Source organism: Trachypithecus francoisi, unplaced genomic scaffold, assembly GCF_009764315.1.
Source record: "Trachypithecus francoisi isolate TF-2019V2 unplaced genomic scaffold, Tfra_2.0 Lachesis_group12, whole genome shotgun sequence".
Taxonomy (NCBI): Eukaryota; Metazoa; Chordata; class Mammalia; order Primates; family Cercopithecidae; genus Trachypithecus; species Trachypithecus francoisi.
In genome coordinates this window covers 97,533,642-97,558,997 of record NW_022681457.1, presented here as the reverse complement: position 1 = coordinate 97,558,997, position 25,356 = coordinate 97,533,642, and the positions used below count along the sequence as shown (strand labels likewise).

Here is a 25,356-nt window from a genome sequence, read left to right as displayed (position 1 = left end):
GGAATAGGGAAAGATGAGGAAGAACTCTGAGGTACTGGATTGGAATTAGCCTGTTTCAATATAAACTCATGATTTTAAAAGCACGTATAGCTTGAGGCCAGGAGTTGGAGACCAGCCTGAGTAACATAGTGAGACCCCTGTCTCCACAAATAAAAAATAGCTGGGCATGGTGACACATGTCTGTACTTCTAGCTGCTCAGGAGGTTGAGGCAGGAGGATCACTGGAGCCCAGGAGGTCAAGGCTGCAATGAGCTATGATTGCACCACTGCACCCCAGTCTTGGCAACAAAAAAATAAAATAAATGTCTCTAAAAAACATAAAAATAAACTACATATATAGAAATTTGTATTTATCTATTATTTCCAGCTCTGTCCACACAATGGTAATTTAGAAGCAGTGATACCATAGTAATTATGGGTTGCTAGTTTCTAAATACCATTCTCTATTAAAAGGAAGCAGGGATCTTTGGAGAAATAACTAATTCTAGGGCTGGGACAGGGCAAAAGTTGATATAGTCTTCAAAAATTTCAGTGTCATAGGAAACAAAAAAGGGCTGAGGAACTGTCCCAGATTAAAAGAAACAGAGAAAACGACTAATTTTCTTAATGACATTAAGAAAACATAAACTAAATACAGTGTGTGATCCTGGATTGGATTCTGAATGAGGAAAATAAAATGGACATTGTTGGACAGTTGGTGAAATTTGAATATGGACTATATGTTAGACAACAGTATTGTATCAGTGTTAAATTTTCTGATTTTGATAAATATGCTCTGGTTAAATAAAAGAATGACCAATGTTCTTAAGAATTATACACTGAAGTAGTTAAGTGTAAGGGGTCCTGAAGTCTACAACTGATTTCTCAAATGGTTCAGGAAAAAAGGTACTTTGCACGTGTGTGTGTGTGTGTGTGTGTGTGTGTGTGTGTGTGTAGAGAGAGAGAGAAAGAGAAAGAGGAGAGGGAGGGAGAGGAAAAAAGATGATTTAATTTATGAATTAGGTAAAACGTATATATGGGCATTCTTATACTATTCTTGCAAACTTTTTATATTTGAAATTGTTTCGAAATAGAAAGTTGAAGTTGTTCATTAGGAAAATACAAAGTGCTGAGCACAATGGCTCACACCTGTAATCCCATCACTTTGGAGGCTGAGGTGGGAGGATCACTTGAGCCCAGAGCTGTGACCAGCCTGGGCAACATAACACGACCTCATCTCTACAAAAATTAACCAGGTGTGGTGATGTGCGCCTGTAGTCCCAGCTACTAGGGAGTCAGACGTGGGAGGATTGCTTCAGCCTAGGAGGTTGAGGCTGCAGTGAGCTATGATCATACCACTTACTCCAGCCTGGGCAACAGAGGGAGACCCTGTCTAAAAAAAAGAGAGAGAGAGAAAGAAAAAACAAAATAAAATACAAAGAACTGGCTGGAACACAGTGGCTCATGCCTATAATCCCAGCACTTTGGGAGTCAGGAGAATCGTTTGAGGTCAGGAGTTTGAGGCCAGCCTGGGCAACATAGCAAGACCCCATCTCCACAAAACATTTTTTAAAAGTAAAAGAAAATACAAAGAACTGTTGTAGTGGCAGCAACCAAGTAAGAGAGCCAGAAGGGAGGTTGAGATTAAACAACTTAAATTTAAATTAATGAGGATTAATTTTAAGCCATTCTAGTATATAAGACCCAATCAGCTTTCCACTTTCTTGGACATTTTTGCTGAGCATTCCACATCCCTCTTTAGTTACATGTGCCAGCTCATCTCATGAGTTTTATTGTCACAACTGGACAAGAATCAAATATCCTGGGACTCCAGCCATGGCCTGCAGTCCTCACTTTTTTGGGGAGTTGCTTGCTTTCATTTTGTATGTATTACCAGGGATCTTCCAAGATCACCTTGGAAGTTGTGATCACACTTTGATTCCTGCTATTTCATTCACTTGTGGGATTTCTTGGCTGCATGGTAGAGAGAAGAAGAAAGGAATCTCACTTTACAAATCAGAGTAAAACTGAGCATTTCTGAGGTCAGATAAGTGGTAGAAATAAGATTTAAAAGATTTATATCAGGCTTATCTGGTTCCAGAGTTCATATCCTTTCTGCCTCAACCATGTGTCTGTTTTAAAAATGGCTTAATAGATAGTTCCTGGCTTGGTGGATTTATTCTCTTGCCTTATTAGTTTTCTTCATATTATCTTTAAACAATTGCAAACATTATGTATCTGTCTTACCTTTACAATCTGTCCTGCTTGCTTTTTCCATTTTGTTTCTTATATCATTTTAGCATAAATTCAAATTATGAATTTATGGAAACAAGTCATATGAAACTAGATTGATTTCCTTTTTGAATAACTTTGGTAGATGAGAGCAGTTCCATAGACATAGTGTAACCTTATTCTAACAAACACTTGTCAGAGCTTTTAAAGATAATACCATTTCAGAGAAGTAAACTAGATACCAAGTTCATTAAACAGTCATGTTTAAAGAAAAAGATGCCAGCCTGGCCAAGATGGTGAAACCTCATCTCTACTAAAAATACAAAAAATTACCCAGGCATGGTGGCAGGCACCTGTAATCTCAGCTACTTGGGAGGCTGAGACAGGAGAATTGCTTGAACCCAGGAGGTGGAGGTTGCAGTGAGCCGAGATTGCACCACTGCACTCTAACCTGGGCAACAGAGTGAGACTCTGTCTCAAAAATAAAATAAAATAAAATAAAAAATAAAAGATGGAGCAGGGATCTGACTTTGTGAGAGATTTCCTTTCGTGAGGACTGTCCTTTAAATCACAGATCAGCAATTTATGGCCAGTGGGTCAAATCCAGAATGTTGCCTGTTTGCTTGTTTGCAGCCTCAACCTCCCAGGCTCAAGCAATCCTCCCATCTCAGCCTCTTGAGTAGCTGGGACTGCAGGCACACACCACCATGCCCAACTAAACTTTTTCTTTTGTTACTGGTGCTTTTGGTATTATGTCTTAAAAAACATTGCCTAATCCAAGGTCATGAATATATACACCTGTGTTTTCTTCTAAGAGTTTTATAGTTTTAGATTTTATATGTAGGTCTTTGATCCATTTGAATTAATTTTATGTATGGTGTGAGGTAGGGATCCAACTTCATTCTTTTACACGTGGACATCCACTTGTCCTGGCACCATGAGCTGAAAAGACTGTTCTTTCCTTCTACTGAATTGCTTGACACTCTTTTTTTTTTTTTTTTGAGACGGAGTCTCGCTCTGTCGCCCGGGCTAGAGTGCAGTGGCCAGATCTCAGCTCACTGCAAGCTCCGTCTCCCGGGTTTACGCCATTCTCCTGCCTCAGCCTCCCGAGTAGCTGGGACTACAGGCGCCTGCCACCTCGCCTGGCTAGTTCTTTTGTATTTTTAGTAGAAACGGGGTTTCACCGTGTTAGCCAGGATGGTCTCGATCTCCTGACCTCATGATCCGCCCGTCTCGGCCTCCCAAAGTGCTGGGATTACAGGCTTGAGCCACCGCGCCCGGCCTTTTTTTTTTTTTTTTTTTTTTTGAGACAGAGTCTCTCTCTCTGTCTCACACAGGCTGGAGTGCAGGGGTACAGTCTTGGCTCAGTGCAACTTCCGCCTCCCAGATTCAAGCGATTCTCCTGTCTCAGCATCCTGAGTAGTTGGGTCCATAGGCGTGAGCCTCCATACCTGGCTAATTTTTTTTTTTTTTTTTTTGGGACATAATCTCGCTCTGTCGCCCAGGCTAGAGTGCAGTGGTGCTACCTCGGCTCACTGCAACCTCCACCTCCCAGGTTCAACCTTTTTTCCCTGCCTCAGCCTCCTGAGTAGCTGGGATTATAGGTGTGCACCACCATGCCTGGCTAATTTTTATATTTTTAGTAGAGATGGGATTTTACCATATTGGCCAGGCTGGTGTGTAACTCCTGACCTCAGGTGATCTGCCCACCTCGGCCTCCCAAAGTGCTGAAATTACAGGCGTGAACCACCGTGCCTGGCCTGTATTTTTAGTAGAGATGGGGTTTTATCATGTTGCCCAGGCAGGTCTTGAACTCTTGACCTCAGGTGATCCACCTGCCTAGGCCTCCCAAAGTGCTGAGATTACAGGCATGAGTCACCGTACCCAGCTGCCTGTTTTTTTGTTTTGTTTTGTTTTGTTTTTTTGAGATGGAGTCCCACTCTATTGCCCAGGCTGGAGTGCAATGGTGCGATCTCAGCTCACTGCAACCTCTGCCGCCTGGGTTCAAGCCATTCTCCTGCCTCAGCCTCCCAAGTAGCTGGGACTACAGGCATGCGCCACCACACCTGGCTAATTTTTGTATTTTTAGTAGAGATGGGGTTTCACCATGTTGGCCAGGCTGGTTTTGAACTCCTGACCTCAAATGATCTGCCCACCTCAGCCTCCCAAAGTGCTGGGATTACAGGTGTGAGCTACTGCACTTGGCTTTTTTTTTCTATTATGGTAGAACTTTGTCTCTTGTTGCTATAAACATGGACCTGTGTTATCCTACTGTTTATTCCCTTTTCTCTCATTACCTTATAAATAATGAGTATTGAATAAATGAGTTGCCTGTTTATTGCCTATATGACTTATTTTTCTCTGTGGACCCCACTTTTTTATTGATTGCTATCTACTAAATTGTATTTATTAATAACGTTTCCCGTTTTAAAACACTTTTCCACAACATGACTACTCATCAGAACTTCCTGAGCAGCATGATTTATAATACAGATTTTAAATATTTCGGTCAAATGCCAAAAATTATGGCATTGGGCCTAGTCTGGGCTGCCTAGTCACTGTAAATGTTCTTTTCTCATTGGATTTTTAAAATACATTGACTCACTAAAATCAGAACTGACCTAAATGTACAACACTAAGGGAGAAGTGAATAAATATGGCTTAATCTTTGGATGAATATTCTATAGCCATTTGTTTTTTGGTTTTGGGTTTTTTGTTTGTTTGTTTGTTTGTTTGTTTGAGACAGAGTTTCACTCTTGTCGCCCAGGCTCAAGTACAACGGCGTGATCTCAGTTCACGGCAATCACCGCAACCTCCGCCTCCCTGGTTCAAACAATTCTCCTGCCTTAGCCTCCTGAGTAGCTGGGATTACAGGTGCATGCCACCACGCCCAGCTAATTTTTGTATTTTTAGTAGAGAGGGGTTTCACCACATTGGCCAGGCTGATCTGGAACTCCTGACCTCAGGTGATCCGCCCACCTCGGCCTCCCAAAGTGCTGGGATTACAGATGTGAGCCACCACACCCAGCCTCTATAAGCCATTTGAAGTGATGCTTGTGAGGAGATCATAGTAACATGGGGGAAAGCTAATGTTACAGGTTTGGAGAAGAGGGGGAGAAAGCAAAATCTCACCAATTCCCTGAGGACAGAATATGTGTTTGTCTGATTCAGTCATGTCTCCTTGAGCCCAGTGCAATGCTTTAAGACAGCTTTAAGTAAAATAAAAGTAGTGTGACATCACGATTAAAAGTCAAGCTTTATTGAACCCAGGAGGAGGAGGTTGCAGTGAGCCGTGATCATGCCACTGCACTCTAGTCTTGGCAATGGAACCAGACCCTGTCTCAAAAAAAAAAAAAGGCCCTGGAAATCTTTACCATTTACAACAACATGGATGAACTCCGAGGACATTATGTTAGATGAAGTAAGCCAGGCACAGAAAGACAAATACTGTATGGTCTCACTTGAAATCTTAAAGAGTTGGTCTCATAGAAGTAGAAAGTGGCATCATGGTTACCAGGGACTGGAGTGGTTGGTTGGAGGCTGTAGTGCAGTGGCACAATCACTGCAACCTGAAACTGGGCTCAAGCTATCCTTCCACCTCAGCCTCCTAAGTGGGATTACAGGTGCACACCACCACATCCAGCTAATTTTTTTTTTTTTTTTTTTTTTTGAGAGGGTGTCTCACTCTGTTGCCCAGGCTGGAGTATAGTGGTGCGATGTCAGCTCACTGCAACCTCCACCTCCCGGGTTCAAGCCATTCACCTGCCTCAGCCTCCCAAGTAGCTGGGATTACAGGGGTGCACCACCACGCCCAGCTAATTTTTTTGTATTTTTAGTAGAGATGGGGTTTCGCCATGTTGGTCAGGCTGGTCTTGAACTCCTGACCTCAGGTGATCTACTCACCTCAGCCTCCCCAAGTGCTATAATTACAGGCATGAGGCTTTTGGAGGCTATAGAGTAGACTCTATTTCCTTGCTATTCTGAGCTTTGGAGGCTGCTGTATTTCTTGGCTCCCTGCCTCCTTCCTCCATCTTCAAAGCTAGCAACAGCAGGTCCAGTTTCTTTCATACCTCCATCTCTCCAGTTCTCTGCAACCAGGAAAGGTACTATACTCCAATTTTAGGGATTCATATGATTAGATTGAGTCCACCTGGATAATCTAGGCTAATCTTCCCATCTCAGGGTCCTTAACCTTAATCACATCTGCAAAGTCCCTTTTGCCACCTAAAATAACATATTCATAGGTTTCAGAGGATTAGGATATGAACATCTGTAGGAGGCCATATTTTGCCACCACAAGTGCTAAGTTAGACACTGTGCCTTGCTTTTTGTAAGCCCTCAATAAGTGGTGGTCATTCAAGGTCCTTGGTGTTCCGGGAGATTCCAAAGTGAAGCTGCGACATCACCTCTTGCCCCACTCCATCCACCCCCACCCCTGGTACAAGTAATTTACAGCTCGTTGGAAAAATGAGAGCACTAAGGGCAGAGATGATTCTGACCAGAGACACCAGAGTCATGCGTGAGGTTTGATCCACATGCCATGGGAAGGTAAAAGACCTTAGATCAGCAAGTGATCTGGCAGGCTTGAACAAAGCAGTAATGTATATAAGTAGAGAACCTGGGAAGAAATGAGTTTTACCTCAGATGAGATTCTTTACAGGACAAGGAGTAAAGAGGGAAGAAGGCCAGGCACGGTGGCGAACACCTGTAGTTCCAGCTACTTGGGAGGCTGAGGTAGGGGCAGTGGCTTGAGGCCAGGCATTTAAGACCAGCTTGGGCAACATAGTGAGACCCTGTCTCTTTAAAAAAAAAAAAAAAGGCCGGGCGCGGTGGCTCAAGCCTGTAATCCCAGCACTTTGGGAGGCCGAGACGGGCGGATCACGAGGTCAGGAGATCGAGACCATCCTGGCTAACACGGTGAAACCCCGTCTCTACTAAAAATACAAAAACTAGCTGGGCGAGGTGGCGGGCGCCTGTAGTCCCAGCTACTCGGGAGGCTGAGGCAGGAGAATGGCGTAAACCCGGGAGGCGGAGCTTGCAGTGAGCTGAGATCCGGCCACTGCACTCCAGTCCGGGAGACAGAGCGAGACTCCGCCTCAAAAAAAAAAAAAAAAAAAAAAAGGCCAGGTGTGGTGGCTCACGCCTGTAATCCCAGCACTTTGGGAGGCCAAGGCAGGCGGATCATGAAGTCAGGAGATTGAGACCATCCTGGCTAACACAGTGAAACCCTGTCTCTACTAAAAATACAAAAAATTAGCCAGGCGTGGTGGCGGGCGCCTGTAGTCTCAGCCACTCGGGAGGCTGAGGCAGGAGAATGGTGTGAACCCAGGAGGTGGAGGTTGCAGTGAGCAGAGATCGTGTCACTGCACTCCAGCCTGATTCTGTCTCCAAAAAAAAAAAAACTGCTGGGTGAATAAAAGATTAGCCTTCTAGTTAACTGGCTGTCCTTGGATTGAATGTTTCCTGGCAAATTTTCTGTGGCTGAGAGGCTGTGCCTTGAAGGTACTGTTTCAGACATATCTCTTTTTCTGTTTTTGTTTTGTTTTGTTTTGTTTTGTTTTGTTTTGTTTGAGACACGGTCTGGTTCTGTTGCCCCGGCTGGAGTGCAGCGGTGCGATCTCAGCTCACTCCAACCTCCACCTCCCAGGCTCAAGTCATCCTCCCACCTCAGCCTCCCGAGTAGCTTGGACTACAGGCACATGCCACCACACCCAACTAATTTTTGTATTTTTTGTAGAGACGGGATTTCACCATGTTGCCCAGGTTGATCCCAACTCCTGAGCTCAAGCAATCTGCCCCAAGCAGATTGGGCAGCCTCCCAAAGCACTAGGATTACAGGTGTGAGCCTCTGTGCCTGGCTGACATACTCCTAATGGTAAAAGCAGAAATATGTTTGGATCTCACTTTTACTTATTTCTACTGTCTGAACTTCAGTTTACTTTTCTGCAAAATGGAATCAGTGAAACCTATCCTTTATGGCTCAGAAGTACCTAGTATCAAGTGAGATCATGAATATGAAACTTTATATATTGTAAGATGCTAGGCCGGGCGCGGTGGCTCAAGCCTGTAATCCCAGCACTTTGGGAGGCCGAGACGGGCGGATCACAAGGTCAGGAGATCGAGACCATCCTGGCTAACATGGTGAAACCCCGTCTCTACTAAAAATACAAAAAACTAGCCGGGCGAGGTGGCGGGCGCCTGTAGTCCCAGCTACTTGGGAGGCTGAGGCAGGAGAACGGCGTGAACCCGGGAGACGGAGCTTGCAGTGAGCCGAGATCGCGCCACTGCACTCCAGTCTGGGCGACAGAGCGAGACTCCGCCTCAAAAAAAAAAAAAAAAAAAAAAGATGCTAGTCAGTTTTTTTTTTTTTTTTTTTTTTTTGAGACGGAGTCTCGCTGTGTCGCCCAGGCTGGAGTGCAGTGGCGCGATCTCGGCTCACTGCAAGCTCCGCCTCCCGGGTTCCCGCCATTCTCCCGCCTCAGCCTCCGAGTAGCTGGGACTACAGGCGCCCACCACCGCGCCCGGCTAGTTTTTTGTATTTTTAGTAGAGACGGGGTTTCACCGTGTTAGCCAGGAGGGTCTCGATCTCCTGACCTCGTGATCCACCCGCCTCGGCTCCCAAAGTGCTGGGATTACAGGCTAGTCAGTTTTAAGTCCACTCTGGCCACTCACATGCACTTGGAAAATACTGAAAATGGAGACTGGTTTACCTGTTCAGTTCCACTTCTTGGTGTTGAGTTCCCCAGGAGAACCCCTAACCAACTCTCTTCCTGTCCCTTTTCATTTGCTCCCCCAGGGTCACTCAGGATGTGTCAACTGTCTGGAGTGGAATGAGAAAGGAGAGTAAGTATGAGCTAGAGCCCCTCAAGGGTGCTGGGGAAGGAAGTGAGGAGGGTGGAACAAGGGAGCTCCTCCTGAGTGGATCCAAGGAAAAGAGTGGACCCAAATGAAGAGAGACTGCTGCTCTCTGCTGTTCTTCAGTTTAGCCCATAATTTTCAACACAATTAAACAATTAATCTCAGATAGATGGAAAGTTGGATGACCATCCAAACCCTGTTTTGTTTTGTTTTGTTTTGTTTGTTTTTAGAGACAGAGTCTCGCTCTGTCACCCAGGCTGGAGTGCAATGGCATGATCTTGGCTCACTGCAACCTCTGCCTTTCAGGCTCAAGCGATTCTCCTTAATCAACCTCCCAAGTAACTGGGACTACAGGCACGTGCCACCATTCTTGGCTAATTTTTTGTATTTTTAGTAGAGACAAGGTTTTGCCGTGTTGCCCAGGCTGGTCTCAAACTCCTGAGCTCAGGCAATCCACCCACCTCAGCCTCCCAAAGTGCTAGGATTACAGGCATGAACCACCACACCCGGCCCAAAACCCTGTCTTTTTAATAAGCCAATGTGTTTAAGAATAATGGAAATTGGCCCGGCGCGGTAGCTCGCACCTGTAATCCCAGCACTTTGGGAGGCCGAGTCGGGCGGATCACGAGGTCAGGAGATCGAGACCATCCTGGCTAACCTGGTGAAACCCCGTCTCTACTAAAAAATACAAAAAACTAGCCGGGCGAGGTGGCAGGCGCCTGTAGTCCCAGCTACTCGGGAGGCTGAGGCAGGAGAATGGCATAAACCCGGGAGGCGGAGCTTGCAGTGAGCTGAGATCCGGCCACTGCATTCCAGCCTGGGCTACAGAGCGAGACTCTGTCTCAAAAAAAAAAAGAATAATGGAAATTTCTCAGGACAAAGAAGAGAATCAGCTGTTTACAAGGCATCCTTAAATTCTGTGACATTTACTGTTCTTCAAGTTCTGTAGCCTAGAAAATGGGATGGGGAAAGGGAGCCTAGGAATTAGAGGAGAGGTTACAATCCCTCACTCTGCTTTCAGCTTGCTGGCCTCTGGTTCCGACGACCAGCACACGATTGTGTGGGACCCGCTGCACCACAAGAAGCTGCTCTCCATGCACACGGGACACACTGCAAATATCTTCTCTGTCAAGGTGAGCAGGACAAGCCACAGAGCAAGCACAAGAGTGACTGGGCTGGGCTGTGGCCACGCCATGTTGGTATGTGTGTGTCCCATATACCGCCTAGGGTCACAGACAACCTTATGATCTAAGTATCTGTTGGTGATTCCTGAAACCTCATTTCTCTTCCATGTTCTTCTTCCTCTTTTAGAGCTAAGAGGCCAATTCTAGATGAATTTATCTTTATGTGAATGGTAGTGGTGGGGGAATGGTTCTGAACATGAACTTAGAGAGCAGGCATACCTGGGTTTGACTCCCTTATCTGCTTCTTGGGCATTGTGTGAACTGGGAAAATCACCTGACCTGTCTGAGCCTGTTTGCTCATCTGTGAAAAAGGAAGCAGCGAAGGAAAATCTCCCAGATTTGTAAACAAATGAATTTTTTAAAAAGGAAATAACAGTCTACAGGGTTGATGTGACAGTTCAATGAGATAATTGATAAAAATAAAGTCTGTGCCCAGTGCTTTTATCTGTTCTACCTCTTCATAGGAAATGAATATTTTGATTTGTTGGAGGAGGACAGTTGAGCTAAAGAGAGGTGAGAAGGGGACTTACAAGTGTCTTCAGACCTTTGAAACTCTTTTGAAGCCCTGGAAATGACATGAGACGGGTTTTTTGTTGCGGAAAACAGACCTAGGACTAGTGACTATAAGTCCACAGAATGGCGGGCGCGGTGGCTCAAGCCTGTAATCCCAGCACTTTGGGAGGCCGAGACGGCGGATCACGAGGTCAGGAGATCGAGACCATCCTGGCGAACACAGTGAACCCCGTCTCTACTAAAAATACAAAAAACTAGCCGGCGAGGTGGTGGGCGCCTGTAGTCCCAGCTACTCGGGAGGCTGAGGCAGGAGATGGCGTAAACCCGGGAGGCGGAGCTTGCAGTGAGCTGAGATCCGGCACTGCACTCCAGCTGGGCGACAGAGCAAGACTCCGTCTCAACAAAAAAAAAAAAAAAAAAAAAGTCCACAGAATGAAATGTGGCCTGAGGAAAGGAAGAACTGTCTAATGCTTAGAGCTCTTTGAAAAATGTAGAGTGGGCCCCTGGAGGAGATGAGTAAATGTCCTGTCCCTGCACTTGTCCACTTGCCAGGTGCTTTATCTCCAAGGTTTAAAGTTGGAAGAAATGGCCTGCAAGGAAGGGCCTTTCCAGCTCTGAGATTCTATAATGGATAGATGTGAGAATGAAGTTGTCCTTCAGAAAGTCTCACTATTCTAAGAAATATTTTCCTAATTAATATCAAGAGGAATTACAAGATACCTGAACAAGACGATAGCCCCTAACCTACTTGTTTTCCTAAACCTTTTTTTTTTTTCTCAAGCTGTGATTCTCACCTTTAGAGACAGAACAGTGATGATTTACTTCTTACATGACTAAAGGAAACTGCTTTCTGCCCCTGCAAAGAGTTTAGGTCCAATTTTAGTCTGTACAATCAGGCCTAGGGAAGGGGACCTAAGCCATTAGTTTAGTATCAGAGCATAAGACATTGAGTTCTAACACCAGAATTTCACAATGGTGTTGATACTCCCTAACAGTTAGACCTTGGGAAAAGCACTTACACGCAGACTCTCAGCCTCCTCTTCTATTAAAAACAAACAAACAAACAAACAAAAACCAAAGAGGATTCTTCTTTCTTTAGGTAGTGAAAACACTGCAAATTATGTATGTATTTAACTCATGTGCTCCCCCTGGTGGTGACTATGGTATGTGATGCGTGTGGCAGTAGCCACAAGATCATGACAAGGGCGCCCCAGTTTATTTCTTGTGTGCATTGAGTGTATGCCGTCTCTAGACAGGATTAAAGACTGCTAGTTGTCCCTAAAAATGATTAAATAAATCATGTCTATTTCATCTAGACCTTGTTCATTTTTTTTCTTTTCTTTTTTATTTGAGGCTGAGTCTCACTCTGAATGTCGCCCAGGCTGGAGTGCAGTGGCACAATCTTGGCTCACTGCAACCTCCACCTCCGGGTTCAAGTGATTCTTGTGCCTCAGCCTCCTGAGTAGCTGGGATTACAGGTGTGCACCACCACGCCTGGCAAATTTTTGTATTTTTAGTAGAGACAGTGTTTCACCAGGCCGGTTTCAAACTCCTGATCTCAGGTTATCCACCTACCTCAGCCTCCCAAGGTGTTGGGATTACATGCATGAGCCACAGTGCCCGGCTAGACCTTGTTCTAATGAGCCCTTAGAGAAGCCTATGTGGGAAGAGTAATTGTTGCTCTTTGTGAACATTTGAAGTCAAGTGGGACATCAGCTGTTTCAGTGTAGGACATTGCCCCTTCAGCCTTGTTGTGGGTAGGGAGCAACTTTTCTTTTTTTTTTTTTTTTTTTTTGAGACAGAATCTCACTCTGTTGCCCAGGCTGGAGTACAGTGGTGCAATCTCAGCTCACTGCAAGCTCTGCCTCCCAGGTTTACGCCATTCTCCTGTCTCAGCCTCCCAAGTAGCTGGGACTACAGGCGTCCACCACCTCGCCCGGCTAGTTTTTTGTATTTTTTTTTTTTTTTGGTAGAGACGGGGTTTCACCGTGTTCGCCAGGATGTTCTCGATCTCCTGACCTCGTGATCCACCCGACTCGGCCTCCCAAAGTGCTGGGATTACAGGCTTGAGCCACGGCGCCCGGCCGGGAGCAACTTTTCAATAAAAAAAAAAAGATATTTCAATTTTTTTAACTTACACAAGAATTCAGCACCACTCCCAAATATTTTTCATTCTCAAAGTTATGTGATAGAACTACATACTTTCTGGTTGTTGTTGTTGTTGTTTTTTTTTTTTGAGACAGAGTCTTGCTCTGTCGCCCAGGCTGGAGTACAGTGGCACGATCTCGTCTCACTGCAACCTCCGACTCCCGGGTTCAAGTGATTCTCCTGCCTCAGCCTCCTGAGTAGCTGGGACTACAGGCGTACGCCACCATACCCGGCTAATTTTTTTGTATTTTTAGTAGAGACGGGGTTTCTCCATGTTGATAAGGCTGGTCTCGAATTCCTCACCTTAGGTGATCCACTTGCCTCAGCCTCCCAGAGTGCAGGGATTACAGGTGTGAGCCACAGTGCCCAGCCCAGAACTGCATACTTTCTTTTTTCATTATTTGAAGCTATGGTTACAGCTGTTGTTTTCTTATCAGATGTCATCTGGAGCATTTTGTTTTTGCCTTTATCAGGATGGTGGTTTGTGTATGGTGTTTTTTTTTTTTTGTTTTTGTTTTTTTTGAGACAGAGTCTTGTTTGCTCTGTCACCCATGCTGGAGTGAGTGATGCCATCTCAGCTCACTGCAACCTCCACCTCCCGGGTTCAAGCAATTCTCCTGCTTCAACATTCCGAGCAGCTGGGATTACAGGTGCACACCATCACACCCAGCTAATTTTTTTTTGTAGTAAAGACAGGGTTTCACCATGTTGGCCAGGGTGGTCTCAAACTCCTGACCTCAGGTAATCCGCCCACCTCGGCCTCCCAAAGTGTTGGGATTACAGGTGTGAGCCACTGCACCCAGCCTTTTTTTTTTTTTTTTAATAAATACTGCACAGAGATGTATCCTCTAGATGCTCAGCCCTTCCTTATGGCCCAACATTTGAGGTGTTTCCAATATTTGCTATTACAAAAAGCATCCAAGCATTTCTGACCAGGTCTCTTTTTTCTTTTTGGATTATTTCTTAGAAGTGGAAGTTTTGAGTCAAAAGATAGAAATTGTTTTTAATCTTTGTTGCTATTGCCAGATTGTTTTTCAGAAACAGTCAAACTAATTTAAAACACTCATTCCCACCAGGCATACTGGCTTATGTGTGCAATCCCAGCACTTTGGGAGGCCAAGGCAGGTGGATCACCTGAGGTCAGCAGTTCGAGACCAGCCTGGCCAACATGGTGAAACCCTGTCTCTACTAAAAATACAAAAATCAGCTGAGTGTAGTGGTGCATGCCTGTAATCCCAGCTACTCAGGAGGCTGAGACAGGAGAATCGCTTGAACCCGGGAGGTGGAAGTTACAGTGAGCTGAGATTGCACCACTGCACTCCAGCCTGGGCAACAGAGCGAGACTCTGTCTTAGAAAACAAAAACCGGCTGGGCATGGTGGCTCAAGCCTGTAATCCCAGCACTTTGGGAGGCCGAGTCGGGCGGATCACGAGGTCAGGAGATCGAGACCATCCTGGCTAACCTGGTGAAACCCCGTCTCTACTAAAAATACAAAAAACTAGCCGGGCGAGGTGGCAGGCGCCTGTAGTCCCAGCTACTCGGGAGGCTGAGGCAGGAGAATGGCATAAACCCGGAGGCGGAGCTTGCAGTGAGCTGAGATCCGGCCACTGCACTCCAGCCTGGGCGACAGAGCGAGACTCCGTCTCAAAAAAAAAAAAAAAAAACCAACAACAACAACAAAACACCCTTAAAACACTGAAAGTCTTTTTCATTCAGGACTAATTTATTAATCTCTAGGTTACTGAGTAGTCATCATGAAGCAGGTAGGGCATATGGGAGTCAGACAGACTTGGGCTTGAACACAATCCTGCTGCATATTACTGCTGAACCTCAAGAGTTTTGTTTTGTTTTGTTTTTTTGTGGTTTTTTTTTTTTTTGAGACAGTCTCACTCTGTCGCCCAGGCTGGAATGCAGTGGCACAATCTCAGCTCACTGCAGCCTCCGCCTCCCGGGTTCAAGAGATTTTCCTGCCTCAGCCTGTTGAGCAGCTGGGATTACAGGAATGAGCCACCACGCCCAGCCTGAATGGGCTCATTCTCTTATCTGACATGGAGAGAGAAAAGGGTGCAGACATCCAGGCTAACCTCCTTCCATAGCCATTTCTAATCTCAGCACCCACCCCTTCCTCCATTTCTCCTGAATAGTTCCTGCCTCACGCTGGGGACCGCATCTTGATCACGGGGGCAGCCGACTCTAAGGTGCATGTGCACGACCTGACGGTAAAGGAGACCATCCACATGTTTGGAGATCATACAAACCGGGTGAAGCGCATCGCCACAGCGCCCATGTGGCCCAACACATTCTGGAGTGCTGCTGAGGATGGGCTTATCCGGTAAGAGTCTTGGGCATCTAGTGGGGCCTGTTGCTCCCCCATCCCATTATCCTATAGTTTTTCCTCCTACAGGCCTAGCTCTTTCCCTCTAGCAGAGGTCCAACCTCCTTTGTCTGCCCAGGGCAGTTGTCTGTGTACTAACTCCATTGGGAACATTTGCTTACTCTGCTCTCACCTTCCTCCTCCTTTGCCCTCCCTTGTACTACCTCTAGGCCCACAAGCCTTTTCTCACCACCTCAGGTGTCCACGGTCTCTTCTGCTTCTGAGCATTCACATTACTCTTTCCTCTACTTTGAGATTCTCTGTCCCCAGCTCTTCCCATGTCGGACTCTTTCTTATCCTAAGGAGATCAGCTTGAGTTACCTCTTCAGAAGCACCTTCTCTGACCATCCTGTCTAAAGTAGACAGACGTTATTGCTTATTTTAATACACTAATTATATCCTCTATAACTCTAATTGCCACCCGTAGTTACTTTATTTTTATTAATTAATTTATTTTTTGAGATAGGGTCTCACTCCATTCTATTGCCGAGGTTGGAGTGCAGTGGCGTGATCATGGCTCACTGGAGCATTGTCTTCCTGGGCTCAGGTGATTCTCCCACTTCCACCTCCTGAATATCTGGGACTGCAGACACGTTCCACCATGCTTGGCTAATTTTTTCTTTTTCTTTTTTCTTTTTTTGTAGAGATGGGGTTTCTCTGTGTTGCCCAGGCTGGTCTGGAACTCCTGGACTCAAGTGATCCTCCCACCTCGGCCTCCTACAGTGCTAGGACTACTGGTGTGAGCCACTACACCTGGCCTTATTTTAATTTTTACTTATTGGTTTACTTTTGTGTCTGTATCCTCACTAAATAGTAAAAGTAAACTCTCTTAGAGCAACTCCATGTCTGTCTTGTTCTTGGTTGTGTCGCTAGAGCCCAGCACAGTGCCTGGCACACAGAGCCGCTTGATACATTTCTCTTGAACAGTTGGTCAGTGGCCATATACCTGGGAAGGGGCAAGCCAGCTAGAAATGGTAAAATGGACTGACCCCTTTTCCAGTGCCCTACATTGTTACACATTTGCCTCTACTTCCCTTCATTCTAAAATGGTGTCGTTGCCCTTCTTTAACTCCTTTCTTCAGATGTGACCTTAGAACTTCTTCCTTATCTCCCCAGCCTGCTTTAATCTGTCTCCCTTGAGTTCCTGTAGGACTTTGTGCCCTCTTTCCTTTTACAAATGAGGAATATCTAACTCATATATAAATTATAATATAGTCAAGAACAAGGCAATAAAGTCAGACAGACCTGGGGTCAAATCCTAGCTCTCTCACTCAGTATTTGACTGGGATAAGTCACTGCATCCCTGAACCTCAGAAGACAGAATGCACTTGGTCAGTGGCAGGTCCAACTCTGTGTAGCACTTATTGACCTTGGCTGACCAGATTTTGCCAGGGCCAGCTGGTGGAAGCTGAGCGTCTAGCACGTCGGGTAGGATCCTAAGTGTTTAGGCATAGGCACAGTCAGAGAAGGTGTCCTAGCAGAAGGTGAACATAAGCTGGGCCTTCCAGAACAGACAGGATTTGGATGGGCAAGGAAAAGCAGAGTGTATTCCCCAGCTTGAGCAGAGTTTGCAAAGGCAGAAATAAACATGGCATGTGCAGGATAAAGAATTCTGTAGTTATAATTGACCCACATTTAGAAAACTGAGGAATAAGGTTGGAGAGAGATGTGAAATTGAGTCTTGAAAACCAGACTGAGGAGTTTGGTAAAAGTAAACTTGTGCTAAAAGTATTGAGGAATCTCTGCAATTTTTTGAGCAGGAGAGTGATGTAAAATAATATTTTAGGAAGAGCAACCTAGTGAAGATGGCTTAGAAAGATAAGGTAAACAGCAAAGAGGTGGTAACAGATGTCCAGGCAAGAGGGGTGAGCATATGGATGATGTCCCCACTACTCACCACTCTCTGAGGATACCTGTGTATTGGCAGCACAAAGTTTCCCCATCTGGAGCAGTGGGAGTTTGCTGCTGTTTGGTAGCCTTTTTGGCATTACCTTTACTGCATGGATAAGACTTTTAGGCTTGCCTTGGCCCATGGTATATCTAGATAGCTCTTGGATGATCTGCAGATTCTCTTTTCTGTCACCTCCATACCTTGTTTCATGAAAGAAACTAGATTAGGTAGGAATGGAGCAGAGTGTTTAAGATGCCATCTTAGAAAGCTTCCCCAGCTCTGCACTTACTAGCAGTGTCATCTCAGTCAGGTTATTCAACATCTTTGAACCTCAGTATTCTAATGGTACCTAGGGATGATGTTAAGATTTAATTAAGGGGCAATACTGGACATAAAGCACATTTTCACTAAGTATTGGTAATCAGTAGTAGTATAACAGTAGCAATAATACTGACATCTAGGCCAGGCGCGGTGGCTCAAGCCTATAATCCCAGCACTTTGGGAGGCCGAGACGGGCAGATCACGAGGTCAGGAGATCGAGACCATCCTGGCTAACACGGTGAAACCCCGTCTCTACTAAAAATACAAAAACTAGCCGGGCGAGGTGGCGGGCGCCTGTAGTCCCAGCTACTCGGGAGGCTGAGGCAGGAGAATGGCGTAAACCCGGGAGGCGGAGCTTGCAGTGAGCTGAGATCCGGCCACTGCACTCCAGTCTGGGCGACAGAGCGAGACTCCGCCTCAAAAAAAAAAAAAATACTGACATCTGTAGAATATGTACAGTAGTGTCCACCTTTGTTTTAGTGGAATAAAATAGAAAGTGTGAGAAGCCTACTACAGGTACCTGGCACACGGTGGGCACTCAAGAAATGGGAATTGTTTTTGACATTCTTATTTAGAAACAGGTCCAAAGTCCCTCCCAATCCTCTTGCATAACAAGAACTTGTCTTTTCCCCTGCCTTCCACACAAGGACCCCAAGCCCCAATTCCCTAACTCTGTCCTCTCTCACAGCCAGTATGACCTTCGAGAGAACAGCAAACACTCGGAGGTGCTGATTGACCTGACAGAGTACTGTGGCCAGCTGGTGGAGGCCAAGTGCCTCACTGTCAACCCCCAGGACAACAACTGCCTGGCGGTTGGGGCCAGCGGGCCCTTTGTGAGGCTCTATGACATCCGCATGATCCATAACCACAGGTATGAATAGTTCAGCCTCCTGTCTCCTATGGGTAAGTCCCTGGAGAACCTGCTGCCTCTTTCCCTCACTGCCATTGCCATGCCCTCTTCTTCTATCACAGCTCACTGCAGCCTTGACCTCCCAGACTCAAGCGATCCTCCCACCTCAGCCTCTCAAGTAGCTGAGACTACAGTCACACACCACCTCGCTTGGCTAATTTTTAAATTTTTTTGTAGAGGCGGGGTCTTTCCATGTTGCCCAGGCTGGTCTCAAACTCCTGAGCTAAAGCAATCTTCCTACCTCGACCTCCCAAAGTGCTGGGACTACAAGTATGAGCCACTGTGCCTGACCCCTTCTTTTATTTATTTATTTACTATTTTTTACTTTTTTAAGACATAGTCTTGCTCTGTTACCCATGTTTGAGCACAGTGGCATAATCTCAGCTCACTGCAACCTCTGCCTCCTGGGTTCAAAGAGTTGTCCTGCTTCAGCCTCCTGAGTAGCTGGGATTACAGGCACCTGCCACCACACCTGGCTAATTTTTGTATTATTAGTAGAGACAGGGTTTCACCATGTTGGCCAGGCTAGTCTTGAACTCCTGACCTCAGGTGATCTGCCCGCCTCAGCCTCCCAAAGTGTTGGGATTACAGACGTCACCCACCACACCCAGCATGGCCCCTTCTTCTTTATGAAATGGACTTTCTTCAATTTTGTGATTTTTTAAAAACTTAATCCTTGCTTATGTTGGAAAAGATGAAAAGTATAAATTACCCATAATCTCTTATATAATTCTTATGTAAATTCCTTATAATTTCCTTATATTTATTTATTCTTATAATTGCTTATACAAATCTCTTATAGTGTCTTTCTGAAAGAAATCACTGTATATAATATTTCCTGCTTGTTCTTATAATACTCAGAACCCCCACAGCACTCCCAGACCTGAGTTGCCTCTTGAGCCTGTTGCCCAGGCTTTCCGTGATTCTTGGGATGGATGCAAGGATGTCTGGCCTGCTTATTTTCATTCATGGGCTTGGTGACCACTGCTTCCCCTCACGCACTGCATGGCTTGGAGTGGGTCTTGAACCTTAGCTTGCTTGTTTGTAAAAAGGGAAAGATAAGGTGGTCATGAAGACCCAGACAGCTTATAAGACCTACTTGGTAAAGCACTGTAACTTATGTGTCTGTAATTGTCTAGTTGGTGGGCCTTTGGGGTTCCTTAGGTAAGGAAGAAAAATACCTCCTGTATCTCTCAGATACAAATGTAAGTTTTCTTTTAGTGAGTGTGGTCTGGTCTAGCCAGAGGCAGTGCTGTGACTTTAACCTATATGATTTTCCTTCCTACCAGAAAGAGCATGAAGCAGAGCCCTTCAGCGGGTGTGCACACCTTCTGTGACCGGCAGAAACCGCTTCCGGATGGTGCAGCCCAATATTACGTAGCAGGTAGTGCTCAGCACAGCTCTGGCCCCAAATTGTTGGCTAGATGCTGACTTTTTTGGGGGCAGTCCAGGGAGACAGCATGGCATGGTGGTCAAGAGCAAGAGTTTTAGAGTCAGACAGACCTGAGTTTTAATCCCAACTCTGCCATTGACAAGCTATGTCACCTTCAGCAAATTACAGAAAAGAAACTCATCAAGGTTAAGTAAAATGGATTATAATGACTAAATGAGATTAAATACATAAAGCGGCTGTCCCAGGTCGTATAGTAAGGGCTCAACACTTGTAGCTGCTTTTATGCTAAAGTTGATTGGTATCATTTTTGCTATGACTGGCTTCACACAATCTCATGCCCCTTTGAAGGGGACTGGGACCCTAGTATGACCGGGCTATTCCCTGCAGGTCACCTGCCAGTGAAGCTTCCTGACTACAACAACCGTTTAAGAGTGCTGGTTGCCACCTATGTGACCTTCAGCCCCAATGGCACAGAGCTGCTAGTCAACATGGGAGGGGAACAGGTATGTACATCATAAGGTGGTTCTGCCCCATCACCATTCCATGCCCAGCAGCCAGGGCCGTGTACATTATGTTCACTGCTGAGGCAGACAAGACACAACAGCCTTATGGTAAATGATGTTACAGTGAAATGTGACGGTGATGTGGCATCATTGGAGTTCCCAGAGAGGTGTCCTAGCTCAGTCTTTTTATTTCGTTTTTTCTTTTTTCTTTTTTTTTTTTTTTTGAGACCGAGTCTAGCTCTGTCGCCCAGGCTGGAGTGCAGTGGCGCGATCTCGGCTCACTGTAAGCTCCGCCTCCCGGGTTCATGCCATTCTCCTGCCTCAGCCTCCCGAGTAGCTGGGACTACAGCCGCCCGCCACTGCACCTGGCTAATTTTTTGTATTTTTAGTAGAGACGGGGTTTCCCTGTGGTCTCGATCACCTGACCTCGTGATCCTCCTGCCTCGGCCTCCCAAAGTGCTGGGATTACAGGCCTGAGCCACCACGCCCAGCCTTATTTCGTTTTTTCTTAAGGAACTAGATAGAAATAGGATAGTATGGTATTTTGGTTAAGAATACGGATTGTGGAATTGGTAGACTTCTGTTCAAATGCTGGCCTGCTGTTTACCAGCTGTTTACTGTGACTTTGAGCAAATCTCTCTATTTTTCTGAGCCTCAGTTTCCTCATCTGCTATTTTCCTAGGAGGAAATCCCTGGGGCTCAGAGCATGCAGCTCAGGGCAAGCTATAGGTTAGGGCCAGCTTTGGGAAGTGTTCTTTGATAATGGCAGGTTGCTAAACCTTCTGTTTGTGTGCTCTCAGGATATTTAGTAAGCCTTGCATACATTTATTTACTCTACCAACACTGAGCACTTACTCTGGGACTAACATTATTGTCAATATAAGAGAGACAAGTGGGAAATATGATCCATCCCCAGGCTGATGGGAGACATGACAAATGAAACAGTTAATGATGTTACAAGGCAAGGCCCAAATATATACAAAGGAAATGGGATGCAGAATAGGTGAGGATAAGCCAGACACTCCTGCACCTGTCCAAGGAATCATGAAAGGCTCAGGAGTAGTGCCAGGGTAAATGTAAAATGAGACCTTTGGCTTTGTGACCTTTGAGGACTTCTTCACCTTTTTAAACATATGACACGTGATTTTTTTTTTTTTCTTTTTCTTTTTTTTTTTTTTGAGATGGAGTTTTGCTCTTGTTGCCCAGGCTGGAGTACAATAGTGCAATCTCGGCTCACTGCAACCTCCGCCTCCTGGATTCAAGCAATTCTTCTGCCTTAGCCTCCCAAGTAGCTGGGATTACAGGCATGCACCAGCACACCTGGCTAATTTTGTATTTTTAGTAGAGATGGGGTTTCACCATGTTGGTCAGGCTAGTCTCAAACTCCTGACCTCAGGTGATCCGCACACCTCACCCTCCCAAAGTGCTGGGATTACAGGCATGAGACATCCCACTTGACCTTCTTTTTTTTTTTTTTGAGGCAGGATCTCACTCTGTCACCCAGGCTAGAGTGCAGTGGTGCAATCTCGGGTCACTGCAGTCTCGACATCCCAGGCTCAAGTGATCCCCCGACCTCAGCCTCCTGAGTAGCTGGGACCACAGGCACATGCCACCATACCTGACTAATTTTTGTATTTTTTGTAAAGATGGAGTTTCGCCATGTTGCCCAGACTGGTCTCAAACTCCTGGGCTCAAGCAACCACCCTCCTGCCTCAGCCTCCTAAAGCACTGGGATTACAGGCTATGCCACCATGCCCAGCCAAATGTGATTCTAATTAATCATAGTATTTCAAGCAGGGCTTTGAGTAGATCAGATAGCCCACCCTGAATGCCAGAGCTAGGAAGATTTTCCAGCCTAAGGTTTGCTGGAAACACCTTCTAGTATAGCTTGATGGTTCTATGCTCAACACTCACTGTGTTCCAAGACCCTGGTTCTTGAGAAGCAGTCCTAGTTACTGGTTCAACCACATCTTTACCTCACAGCTTCCATCTCTTTTTTTGTCTCCTCAACTCTAGGTTTATTTGTTTGACTTGACTTACAAGCAGCGGCCGTACACCTTCCTCTTACCTAGAAAATGCCACTCCTCAGGCGGTAAGTTCTCCCTTAGGGTATCTCTGCTGAGGCAGTGTAGGGGAGCTTGAGTGCATGCTACACCTGCTGAGAAGCCTGCCCTTTACTCTGGACGGCGATCTTCCAAAAGAGCAGATCTCTGAAATAACCCTGCCTATGCAGTAAGAAAGAAGATGACAATAGAACAGAGATCTCTTCAAGAGCTTTGCATCACTGCCCTTTTTGCTTCCCTCTGGAAAGACAGACAGGTTCCTTCCATGGCTTGGCTCTTGAGAACCTGAAGTAGTTCCCCTCTCCTTTGTATCCTGGCCCAGTCTTCTCATTGATTTCTTCCTGGGGCCTGCAGTTGATTTAGGCACATCCTCCCTCCATTCCCACCCCCAGCCCCAGCCCGAGCCCCAGCCCCAGCCCTAGCCTGAGCCCCAGCTGAGTAATGCCACAGTGAAGTTGTGTCTCTCGCCAGCCAGCAGAGGGCGCACGGGCTTTTCTTTATGTCAGAACTTGCTTTCTGGGAATGGTTCTTACTCTGGGAGAGTAGTCCCACGATGGAACCATCAGACCCTGTGATGGAAGCTGGAGGGCTGCCAGGAAGAAATGGGTCCTCTTCCTGAGTTGTTGCTGTCACTTTCTCACTATCTCCTGCCAGAAGTCCAGAATGGCAAGATGTCCACCAACGGTGTATCCAACGGTGTGTCCAATGGCCTGCACCTTCATAGCAATGGCTTCCGGCTGCCGGAGAGTAGGGGACATGTCAGGTGAGGCCAGCTGGCTTGTCCAACCCTCCAAGCCCCAGTTACACTATATGTACTGGAGGGAGGGACATAACCTGTAAATTTTCCTCCTGACCCATACCTAATCATGCATCCCAGAGAGTGAGGACCAAGGCAAAGAGGCTTCTTGGAGGGTGGCTAGTGTTTCCAGTGCCCCTCTGCCTGGCAGGACACTAGTCATGGTCAGACTGTAGCTCTAGCCTGTTGGTACCAGTAACTGGGGTCAGGACCCAGGGGCTAGCTGCCTCTTGGCACTGAGCTCTCTCCAAAAAGGGGCTGCATACAAATGGGCCTCCCCATTATATTATTCCCCATCCTATAGCATATCCTTGCCTCTTTTCTCTGCCAGGCCCTGTGCTAGGCTTTGGATACAGAGGTGCTCAAATTCCCTAGCCTTGAGAGAAATAGAATTCTTTAGACAGTGATCCATAGGAGAGACTTGGGTGGTCATAAGGTTCAGCTCAGTATGGAGGCAGGTGGTGTCAGCTACTGCCATGCCCAGGAGTTTGAGTACAGCTTCATTTCTGCCCTTCCTCTTTTCACTGGCTGAGAGTATTTGGAATGGTGTCTGTTCCCTATCACGGTAATAGGTAATAGCCCAGGCCAGGGTAGTGGTCCCCTCTTCCAGAAAGCAGTCAGATCCCAGGGGCCAAGAAAACCTGGGTGACCCTCAGGCTATGTTACAGACTTCCTGAGGGGCTGCTCTGACCTTCTTTGACTGTTCTGACTTGGCTGTATTTCCCCTGCAGCCCCCAAGTAGAGCTACCGCCATACCTGGAGCGTGTGAAACAGCAAGCCAATGAGGCTTTTGCCTGCCAGCAGTGGACCCAAGCCATTCAGCTTTACAGCAAGGCTGTGCAGAGGGCCCCTCACAATGCCATGCTTTATGGAAACCGAGCAGCAGCCTACATGAAGCGCAAGTGGTGAGTGGCCACTGCAGAGGGGATCTGGGTCAGGATGAGGGACAAAGCAACTGGACCAAAAGGCAGGGGCCTGATGGAGCCAAGTTGCCAAGGCATCCAGGGAAGGTGGCAGGAACATATTGCTGCCTCTTAGGGCTTCTTGGCCTCTCCTCCCCACCTCCAGGCTAATGGTGGGCAGGCGCCAATCAAGCACTAAGGAAGCTCACAGTTATGTGGAACATGTTCAAAGCTAGTTTCTACATGGCATATTATTATAAAGTGCTGTGGCCCCTAGGGAAGTAGGAGTTGAGGATTGTTAGTCCCAACTGTTGGAGAACTGGACTTTGAAGAGCGGTGGAATCTTGCTAAGTGGAAATGAGGGGTTTGTTGAATTCAGTTGGTATGTGTCTAAAATATTCTGCAGTCCCTTGCCCCCCCTAAGACTTGCTTTCTGTGTTCTTAGACCCTTTGGACTGAGTACAAACCATATCCCAGAAATCCAAAGCTGGCTATGGGTCACGCTAGGGTATGGTGGCTGGTAATAAAGAAGTAGACCATATCCGAAAGAACTCATCTTTGGAGACCATCAGGGCCCCCAGCCCTTCTGCCTGCAGCACCAGCAGGCAAGCAGACATGCAGACCCCGCCCCCCATCCCCCAGCCAGGGCCAGGACTAGAGATGGATAGAGCTGGGCCCACAGCCATTTCTGCTCCGTCTGGCATCCGTCGGCTCTGCCCAGACAGACAGGCCAGCTGGTGTGCCATCGTCTGGCTGCAACTAGGCAGGCCAGAGAGGGAAGCTTAAGAAACCCACCCAAGTCAGCAGGATGGTAGTGCTAGGTAGGAGTGGGGAAGATGCTATCCCCCAGCCTTAGCTGAGGCATCAGGAGTTGGCCAAGGGCTCAAGTGGCAGCCAAACCCAGGAGATAACTGTTTTGGGTGAATCCTGAGTTGATTCACCTCTCTGTCCAACAGTTGGGTAGAACTCAGTGGTCCTCATCCAAGCTGTAGGCTGAGAGCTCAGCTTCACTCCTGCATTCTTGCTAAGTGAAGTTGGTGTTTTCCCAATCCATATGTGCCCTCAGCATGTTTTCTGAGCTCCTACTATGTGCTAGGTACTAGGTACACAAAGTTCCTGTGCTCCAGAGGAGCTGCCGGACAGTGGGTAAAGTAGTGGACATACTTCAGCATTAAAGAGATAGAAAGCAGTGAGTCTTGTACATGGTCAGGTAAAGGGCTGTGGGCATCAAGAAAAGTTGGGTCGCTTTAGCTGGGGAGCAGGGAAGCATCAGAAAGACATGGCGTCTG

The 25,356-nt window shown here is 46.5% G+C and overlaps 1 protein-coding gene across 2 annotated transcripts in view; it reads left to right on the top strand.

The window, feature by feature from the left end:
• WDTC1 (WD and tetratricopeptide repeats 1) overlaps positions 1–25,356 on the top strand; it is an 80,580-nt gene that overhangs the window by 45,748 nt on the left and 9,476 nt on the right. For both annotated transcript variants that reach the window (XM_033227604.1, XM_033227603.1), the window contains exons 4-12: positions 9,008–9,054; positions 10,091–10,202; positions 15,059–15,246; positions 18,189–18,371; positions 19,700–19,794; positions 20,191–20,306; positions 22,323–22,398; positions 23,024–23,132; positions 23,897–24,070. In XM_033227604.1, coding sequence (XP_033083495.1) covers positions 9,008–9,054; positions 10,091–10,202; positions 15,059–15,246; positions 18,189–18,371; positions 19,700–19,794; positions 20,191–20,306; positions 22,323–22,398; positions 23,024–23,132; positions 23,897–24,070 — 1,100 coding nt within the window. The remainder of the gene's footprint in view (positions 1–9,007; positions 9,055–10,090; positions 10,203–15,058; positions 15,247–18,188; positions 18,372–19,699; positions 19,795–20,190; positions 20,307–22,322; positions 22,399–23,023; positions 23,133–23,896; positions 24,071–25,356) is intronic.